At 44.8% G+C, this 10,221-nt stretch overlaps 1 protein-coding gene across 1 annotated transcript in view; it reads right to left on the reverse strand.

Moving 5' to 3' along the window:
• RSPO2 (R-spondin 2) overlaps window positions 1-6,391 on the reverse strand; it is a 117,079-nt gene extending 110,688 nt beyond the window's left edge. The window contains exons 1-2 of the mRNA XM_040354851.1: window positions 6,119-6,391; window positions 434-687 (exon numbers count right to left, since the gene is read on the reverse strand). Coding sequence (XP_040210785.1) covers window positions 434-527 — 94 coding nt within the window. The 5' untranslated portion in view covers window positions 528-687; window positions 6,119-6,391. The remainder of the gene's footprint in view (window positions 1-433; window positions 688-6,118) is intronic.
• Between the last annotated feature and the right edge of the window lie 3,830 nt (window positions 6,392-10,221).

Raw genomic sequence — 10,221 nt, forward strand, 5'->3', positions numbered from 1 at the left:
GCAACTAAAATCATGGGTGGGAATGCTTTGCAAAAAGTGACCTCAAATAAAAGGAACATTCTACTGGCTGATCATTACACCATGAGCTGTAGATAAAAGCGGTTATCTGCAGGGGAGAGCGGGACATTTAAAGGGCCCCTCCAAGTTGTAAGGGCTGAGAAAGGCTGCTCTACCCCTTAGATATATTCTGCTAGTAGCTCTGACCATATGCGGAGAGTCTTGTTCTATAGTAGGACACCACCTATTGTTCTAGTAGGAAAATGCAGTTTGTAGAGCGTGCGTCTCAGGAACCAGACGCAAGGCTCTATGACACCAGCACCGTCTCCCAGTAACACCCTATGGATCAGATAACATATGGAGGTTTGTAGAAGACATGTGTGCTCCGTGGATAATCCCCAGCCCTTCCTCCACCAGTCCCCCGGCCAGCACTGACCTCTCTTGCTCCGTCTCCAGCGGTTGGCTTGGCATTGGCTGTAATCCACACAGTTCAGGATGATGAGGGCGAAGGGGAACAGTTTGAATTGCATTGGTGCAGGTGTGAACCGCGAGCTTAAAAACAATAAATAAGTAGACGGCGTTGACGCCTTCTCCGCTCCGAGACGTTGGCTGCCTTCAGCAGTCAGGACAAGAGCTCTGGCTCACAAACCGCTCGCTCCACACTGCCATGTCCAGGCGATTTCCGTAGACCTGGAGAAAAGGGAATGCAATGTGGTTAATCGTTAAGTGGCGACTTTCTGGAATGGTTACTCTACAAGCAGGGTCGTAGATTGGATCAGGCGATGTAAGGGTTGGCAGTAGAGGGATAGATGGGCAGATATCAGAAATTCTACAAACTGATTGAAAATCTTTGCAGGTTTATTCCACACTTTTCTACGGAGGGTATGCTGGTCGATGTTGAGGGTTGCTTGGGTATGGAAAGGTGACAGCGGACACTATGGTCACCATACAGGGGCATCTGAGTTCTAACCCATTTCATGAATTTATATTTCTATAGAGCTTCTCTCCCCGGGCACCCATGGTGCTGTTGGCAGCAATTTGGGCATTCTCAGAATATTATACTAGGGTAAGGTGACCAGATTTTTAAAATGAAATCCGGGGATTTTTTTTTTGGCAAATGGTAAACTATTTTATACGCATATTTTCCTCAAATATAATATATATGCAGTTAGTGGTGTAGTGGGTTGTCAGCGCCCGGGACATGGCAAGAAGTTTGCACCCCCACCAGACTTTTAACACTCCGAGTCCCTTCCACTAGTACAGTAGTACCGACCATACCAACTTGATTCCTACACTGACCTACTTGACCACTACACTAACCTATCCGATTCCTACACTGACCACTACACTAACCTACCCGATTCCTATACTAACCTACCCAATTCCTACACTGACCACTACACTAACCTACCCGATTCCTACACTGACCACTACACTAACCTACTTGCTTGACCACTACACTAACCTACCCAATTCCTACATTGACCCATCTTATTCCTATACTGACCACAACATTGACCTACCCAATTCCTACACTGGCTGACCTACCCAATTCCCCAGCACCATATACTGTTCCCGACACCAAGCCGCTCCTCGGTATCCCCTGCCAAGAGCTTCTCCAATAGCCGCCGTACGCTTTGCACCAACACACACACCAGAGGGATCATTGGGGACAGGCTGGAACACAGTAGTCACTGGATGGGGGGGGGGGTGGACCCCAACACAGCACACTTGGGGGACACAGTAATGATGTTGCACCCCCCCCCCAAATGTTGCACCCGGGGCGAGTGTACCAGATGCCCTTGCCATGCCACTGCATTCCAGGGACAGATTGGCTCCGGAGACAGGGTCCTCAATCCGGGGACTGTCCCTGGAAACCGGGGATGTCTGGTCACCCTACTGTATACTAGGAGCCTATTATCCTACCAGCAGGTCTTTGGAAGGTAGGAAGATATCGGAGCATCCAGAGGTAACCCATGCAAACACAGGGAGAACATGCAAACTCCTTGCCCTGAGGGCAGATGTCCTGCCCTGGGACTTGAACTGAGGACTCCAGTGCTACAAGGCAGAAGTGCTATCCACTAAGCAAGTGGTACACGTCCAGTTTTTATATAGCATTGACAATGTACACAACAGTCTACATATTGTACATTTACATCAGTCCCTGGCCTCAAGAAGCTTGCAATCTAAAAAGTCCCTAATTCACATACTAAGGCAAATTTGGAAAGAAGCCAATTAACCTGCCAGCAGGTCTTTGGAGTGCAAAGGATATGGAAGAGCCTGGAGGAAACAAACGCAAGCACAGGGAGAACATGCAAACTCCATGCAGATTCAATCCCAGCCGGGGGAACTAACGGAGGTCCCCAGTGCTGCAAGGCAGAAGCGCCAACCGCCAACTACATTTTATGAGAAGCATTACAAACACCCATATACACTGGATTTAATGCCGGGGATATCAGATCTCAGCACGTGTTTCGTAAGAAAGTGTAAAAGGAACCAGGAACGGGAAACGTACATATTGTATCAATTACTTTACATTTTCAGTTTTGGAAATGAAACTTCAAAAGATAAAATGTTATTGGCTCTATACATGTAGAAGTCTATATATCCTCTTAATGTGTATAAATCTCTAAACTCTACACCTATTGGCTCCATTAGGATTATTGCACTTCCCTTATTTCATCTCCTCTTTGCACTGATTTACTGAATAAGCCCCAATACTAGGTATAGGCAAACTGCTTCACTAAGGCAACAGGAGGGCTACAACAACAAAGCCTGCTGGGACCAGTAGTCCTCCCATTCCTGGGATGAGGCAGCCTGCCTGAGCTTACATTGCTCTACTAATTCAATTGACACGTCCCCGTGAGCAGATAAATCAGGTAATTAGCATCTCTATCAGGTACCGTCTAGCTGCATCCTGGAGAGCTCAGCTGACTCCAGTCTACTCTGACAGTCCCGTTCTCAGAGTCTAGAGCTCCACTATTCGATCTTCTGCAGATTTGTGTCTTCAAATTTACCATAAACGTGTAGTGCAAGCCTGATTGCATACGAATTGAAACTCTTAAGATTTGACCTCATATTATAAGGTTTTGGTAAATCAGAAGACAAAAATCTGCAGAAAATCCAATAGTGTGTATGGGGCGTAAAGCTGGCGACACACCATACAATTTTCCTTTACACAGTTGCCAACACCATATAATATGAGGTCAAACCTAAACAAACACTTTCCAATGCTTTGCAATCAGACCCTTGCACTATATATTTGAAGGTAGATCTAAAGAAAATTGAATTTTCTGATGTGTAACCAGCTTAACCCTGGAAAAGTTCCTGTTTTTTGGAGCCTGACCCCAGAGAGGTCCCTGATCTTGGAACCCAACTGTGGGGGTCCCCTTTCATGGATCCTAACTTTGGAGAGATCCTTGTTCCTAGAGCCCAATCACATACAGGTCCCTGTTCCTATTGAATCCTAACCCTAGGAGGAGAGGTCCCCTTTCTTGGATACCAACCCCAGAGGAGAGGTCCCCTTTCTTGGATACTACACCCTAGAGGAGAGGTCCCCTTTCTTGGATACTAAACCCTAGAGGAGAGGTCCCCTTTCTTGGATACTAAACCCTAGAGGAGAGGTCCCCTTTCTTGGATACTAAACCCTAGAGGAGAGGTCCCCTTTCTTGATACTAAACCCTAGAGGAGAGGTCCCCTTTCTTGGATACTAAACCCTAGAGGAGAGGTCCCCTTTCTTGATACTAAACCCTAGAGGAGAGGTCCCCTTTCTTGATACTAAACCCTAGAGGAGAGGTCCCCTTTCTTGATACTAAACCCAGGAGGAGAGGTCCCCTTTCTTGGATACTAACCCCAGGAGGAGAGGTCCCCTTTCTTGGATACTAACCCCAGGAGGAGAGGTCCCCTTTCTTGGATACTAACCCCAGGAGGAGAGGTCCCCTTTCTTGGATACTAACCCCAGGAGGAGAGGTCCCCTTTCATGGAGCCTTTATATAGTGTGACCAAACCCCCGTACTTTTGAATATGTTCAGGTGTTTTTAACTAGCCTTGCAGGATAAATGTCATTTTTGCATGTGTGCGCTATAATCTGTTTTGTACTTTCTTGGAGCCTAACCCCATACAGGTCCCTGTTCCTGGAGTCTCAACCCTAGAGAGGTCCCTGTTCCCGGAGGCTCAACCCTAGAGAGGTCCCAGGAGTCTCAACCCTAGAGAGGTCCCTGTTCCCGGAGGCTCAACCCTAGAGAGGTCCCAGGAGTCTCAACCCTAGAGAGGTCCCTGTTCCCGGAGGCTCAACCCTAGAGAGGTCCCAGGAGTCTCAACCCTAGAGAGGTCCCAGGAGTCTCAACCCTAGAGAGGTCCTTGTTCCTGGAGGCTCAACCCTAGAGAGGTCCCAGGAGGCTCAACCCTAGAGAGGTCCCAGGAGGCTCAACCCTAGAGAGGTCCCAGGAGGCTCAACCCTAGAGAGGTCCTTGTTCCTGGAGGCTCAACCCTAGAGAGGTCCCAGGAGGCTCAACCCTAGAGAGGTTCAAGTTCTAGGAGAGTAATCCTGGAGAGGTCCCTGTCTGGAACATTGATCAGCTATACAACAAGGTCCTTCCTGTACATATTACTAGGTTTTAAATCAGTATAAAACGTAAAAAAAAAAAAAAAAAAAAAAAAATATATATATATATATTATTATATATTCAATTCTGATACATTTATTGTCGGGATCCCATCCCAGTAAATAGTCCCATTGCAGTAAAGGGATCCTGTGACCTACAAGTTCCGGCAAGTCCTGTGGCAGTTGGGTTATCAGGACACCAGTAGGGGTTATGGGGGTCATACAGAGCGACTAGGACTGGACTACATACGAGCGATCGCAAGGAGCCATTCATTATTGATTAATGCAATGAACACAGAGTATTGATTTAAAAATGTGATCAGAAATGAGCTGATAAAGATGATCAGTTTATTGATCTATATTATAATTGAATCTAAAAAAAAAAACCCACACACCCCCTCTGATCATACACGCAACGTTTTGATTGTATGATAATACAAAGATCTGATCAATGCGATTGCTTGGCAGCCCAACACTCCGGACTGCTGATCGTCCGCACTGAAACAAAAATCAGTGCAGAAATATTCTGATCATATCGATCGATTTCCATCCTGAAATACGTGTTTTAGGGGATCAAAGCTACATTTTGTTGCCAGACAAAGCTACTTAAATCGAAAACGTGATCAGTGAAAAGACTCGGTCTGTGTATGCCCACCGACACGCACGCAGATATCCGTTTAATTAATTATTTGGAAGCAATTGGTATACAATTGCATCACAGCCACTCGATTAAATAAATGGTCTGTAAATTTATGATTCTTATCCTATGAGATTTTATTTGCAGGGAATAATGGATTGTATGATCACATCGATGGGTGCGTGGCCACCTTTAGGCTGATCACATCACACACACACACACACACAATCTGATTGTATCATTTAGATCTACCACCAACAGTACAAGGACCTGCCTGCTGTAACACTAAATGGATGGGTTGTTTAGTCCTCAAAGAACATCGTAAAATGAGATTGTACAATCAGATTGTATAGGGTGGGTTGTCAGCTTCAGACAGGTTCTCTTGGTTTGGGGGACAGTAATGATACATGATTGATTGATATAGCCAATTGATAGGACACAGAGGGAATAGGTTTTTGATCAATAGCTGGAAGATGCAATGGCAAGTGATCGATCACATCTCTGATTTTGGTTATCAGATAAAATAAATCGATCCATCACATCTCTGTTTCCACCAAAAATTCCATAATCTGATCGATCAAAATACAAGAATTCTCAGTGCTGCCGATCAATACACAATGATTAATAATCAATGACTGACTCCAATCTGAATAGATCGGAAGGTATATCTAGTAGATCGATCAAACCAACATGCTGATAAAATCAAACATGGATTGGACAATTAAAAAGTAGTGTGTATGACCACCAGAAATCTGTCCCTCCAATCGCAGACCATTCACACCCCAATGGGGGACCACAAAGCCCAGCAGATCACTTTAAATGCCCCGATGATGATCATTATAAGATCCACCTGTTCTACACTCAGGACAGTCTCCACTTACCCAATCCCTGTCCGACCAGCGATCACACTCCTCTCTCCAATAATCCCTAGAAAGCCCAGCAGGGCGATGAGAGATCCAGCACAGGTCCAATAGAAGTTGTGCGTCCGGCCACTTTCCATGCAGAGATCGGGGATAATGATCGGACGATGTATGGGATGTCAGCGCTCCTCTCCTCTCTGATCGCACTGTGAGAGGTGGGAAGCTTTGATGGTCGGGTTATGTAGGTGGTGCGCCGCTCTCCTCTCCGCTCTCTCTGGTCCATCAGCTGCAGCTTCCCCCGGGGTCCTAAATAAAGCGGAGTGCCCTCCGATCATCTCCTCCCCCCTCCTTCCCTCCTTCCTCCTCCTCCTATTACACCTCCTCCTCCTCACCCACACACACCGATCACCTCTGTGCGATCACTGCCTGACCACATTCACACACACCGATCACCTCTGTGCGATCACTGCCTGGCCACATTCACACACACCGATCACCTCCTCACCCACACACACCGATCACCTCTGTGCGATCACTGCCTGGCCACATTCACACACACCGATCACCTCCTCACCCACACACACCGATCACCTCTGTGCGATCACTGCCTGGCCACATTCACACACACCGATCACCTCCTCACCCACACACACCGATCACCTCTGTGCGATCACTGCCTGGCCACATTCACACACACCGATCACCTCCTCACCCACACACACCGATCACCTCTGTGCGATCACTGCCTGGCCACATTCATACACACCGATCACCTCTGTGCGATCACTGCCTGACCACATTCACACACACCGATCACCTCTGTGCGATCACTGCCTGACCACATTCACACACACCGATCACCTCTGTGCGATCACTGCCTGGCCACATTCATACACACCGATCACCTCTGTGCGATCACTGCCTGGCCACATTCACACACACCGATCACCTCTGTGCGATCACTGCCTGGCCACATTCATACACACCGATCACCTCTGTGCGATCACTGCCTGACCACATTCACACACACCGATCACCTCTGTGCGATCACTGCCTGACCACATTCACACACAACTAGCAACCCCTTCAACTCAGAGTTATATCAATTCTAGGAAATGGCTAAACACTGAGTTTTCTGAGTTTTGTTTTTTTGGGTGAACTGTGTTTTTTTTTTGGGTAATAGGAAAGAGTTAAACTGTGTTTTTTTGGGGGGTAATAGGAAATAGGAAAAAGTTAAACTGTTTTTTTTTGTTGTTTTTTTTTTTGGGGGGGGGGGAGGGGTTATGTTTGGAAAGTGTTAAACCCTAAGTTTATTTTCTGATAGGAAAGGGTGGTTTTATTTTTTGTTTTTTTTGTTTTGATGATAGCACAGGGTTAAACCCGGAAAATGTTTTATTTATTTTTTGTAATAACGGGAAATGGTTAAACCCTTATTTATTTATTTATTTATTTTTAATTATTATTATTTTTTTTCTTAATTATTATTATTTATATAAAAATAAATCAGGGTTTAACTCTCCTATTAACCCCCCCCCCACCCCCCAAAAAAAAGGTCTAACCCTTTTCTAACCCCCAAACCACCCCTCAAAAAAATAAAATAAATGGGGGTTAGAAAAGGGTTAGACCTTTTTTTATTTGGGGGGGGGGGGGTTGATAGGAGAGTTAAACCCTGATTTATTTTTTATTTATTTTGGGGGGGGGGGGGTTATGATAGCAGAGGGTTAGACCCTGATATTTTATTTTTGGACAATAGGAAAGGGTTAAACCATTGTTCTTTTTTTTGGGGGGGGGGGTTGATATAAAAAGAGTATATGAGATATATATACTTAGACACTGCCCTGATGGGCTAGTATTTGGCACATTATAAATCCATAAAATCAATCAATCAATATAAGAGATATGAAAGAGTTAAACCCTGATTTTTGTATGATAGGAAATTAAACCCAGATTTTTTTTATGGGGGGGGGGTTATGATAAGAAAGGATTAGACCCTGATAGATAGATATATATTTATGATACACAAGGGTTAAACCCTAATTTTTTTATTTTATTTTTATAGGACAAGGTTAAGCCCCAATTTTTTTGTTGATAGGAATATTTTTTTACATATTTTTTTTTTTGGGGGGGGGGGGTTATGTTAGGAAGGGGTTAGACCCTGATATATATTTTTTTTATACAAAAGGGTTAAACCCTTATGTATTTTTTTTTTTTTATAAGACAAGGTTAACTCTGATTTTTTTTTTTTTTTTTTAATAATAGGAAAATGGTTAAATCCTGAATGTTTTATTTTTTTTTGTTTTTTTTGGGGGGGGGTTATGATCGGAAAGGGTTAAACCCTAAGTTTATTTTATGATAGGAAAGGGTTTTAAAACGTTATATTTAACCACTTAAGACCCGGACCATTATGCAGGTAAAGGACCTGGCCAGTTTTTGTGATTCGGCACTGCGTCGCTTTAACTGACAATTGTGCGGTCGTGCGACGTGGCTCCCAAACAAAATTGATGTCCTTCTTTCCCACAAATAGAGCTTTCTTTTGCTGGTATTTGATCACCTCTGCGGTTTTTATTTTTTGTGCTATAAACAAAAATATATTAAAAAAAATAAAAAAAAATTTCCTCAGTTTAGGCCGATACGTATTCTTCTACATATTTTTGGTAAAAAAAATCACAATAAGCATTTATTGATTGGTTTGCGCAAAAGTTATAGTGTTTACAAAATAGGGGATAGTTTTATGGCATTTTTATTAATAATTTTTTTTTTTTTTACTATTAATGGTGTCGATTTTATTTTATTTTTATTTTTTTCGTGACTGCGACATTTTGACGGACACTTTTGGCACATTTTTGGGACCATTGTCATTTTTACAGCAAAAAGTGCTATAAAAATGCACTGATTACTGTGAAAATTACAATGGCAGTGAAGGGGTTAACCACTAGGGGGCGCTAACGTGTGTCCTATTGTGTTTTTTTTTACTGTAGGGGGGCGTGGCTGGACGTGTGATGTCACTGATCGTCGTTCCCTATGACAGGGAACAGACAATCAGTGACAAGCCACAGAGAAGAACGGGGAAGGTTTGTTTACACTCACCTCTCCCCGTTCTTCAGCTCCTGTGACCCAATCGCGGGACACCGGCGGCGATCGGGTCCACGGGTACCGCGGGCGTGGTCACGGAGCTCAGGACTCGGTCGCGAGCGTGCCGGCGGTGGCGCGTTCGCGACCCAAGGCTGGGCTCTTAAAGGCGATGTACCTGTACGTGCTTGTGCCCAGCCGTGCCCTTCTGCCAATGTATATGGTCCTCAAGTGGTTAAAGTGATTGTAAAGTCTATTTTTTTCCTATAAAAATAATAAATATGGTATACTTACCTGCTCTGTTGCAGTGGATTTGCACAAGGCAACCCAGATCCTCCTCTTCTTTGGTCCCTCTTTTTGCCCCTGGCTCCTCCCTCCTGTTCAGTCCCCCCCACAACAAGCAGCTTGCTATGGGGGCACCCAAGCCAAGTCACAGCTCTGTGTTGATTCAGACACAGAGCCCCGCCCCCTTTCCGTTGACTGGCTAGCTGACTTTGATTGACAGCAGAGGCATCCAATGGTGCCGCTGCTGTGTCTCAGCAGATCAGGAGGGAGAGTCTCAGATGGCTGAGACACTCTTGGACATCGCTGGACAGAGAGGGACCTCAGGTAGGTATTGGGGGGGCTGAGAGGGACATCGAAAACCTTCTGCCTTTACAATCACTTTAAGCATTTCTATTGCGTGTAAAATCATGCCACGTCTTTGCATGTTTGTGTATGCGTTTCTCTTCACACGCATGGTTTCAATACATGAGGTGAAAATGTGCCAAAGTAGCTCATGTAGCATTTTGAACATTGAGCTTTATTATTTTTTTATACTGCACATTTTAAAGTGGATGTAAAGCCACTCTCATCCTTTCTAAACTACTGCCACAGTGCTGATCTATAAGGATATAGATGCCTCCTGCATGTATCCTTACCTGTCAAATGTCTCCCCTCTGTCTGTTATAAGAACTGAAAAACTGCAGATTCTGTGGGTGGGTCTGTTGTCTGGAGCTCTGTGGGTGGAGTCGTGATGTCAGTAGACTCCCCGCCCTCCTCTACACTCCCCTTTT

Source organism: Rana temporaria, chromosome 5 (assembly GCF_905171775.1).
Source record: "Rana temporaria chromosome 5, aRanTem1.1, whole genome shotgun sequence".
Lineage (NCBI taxonomy): Eukaryota > Metazoa > Chordata > Amphibia > Anura > Ranidae > Rana > Rana temporaria.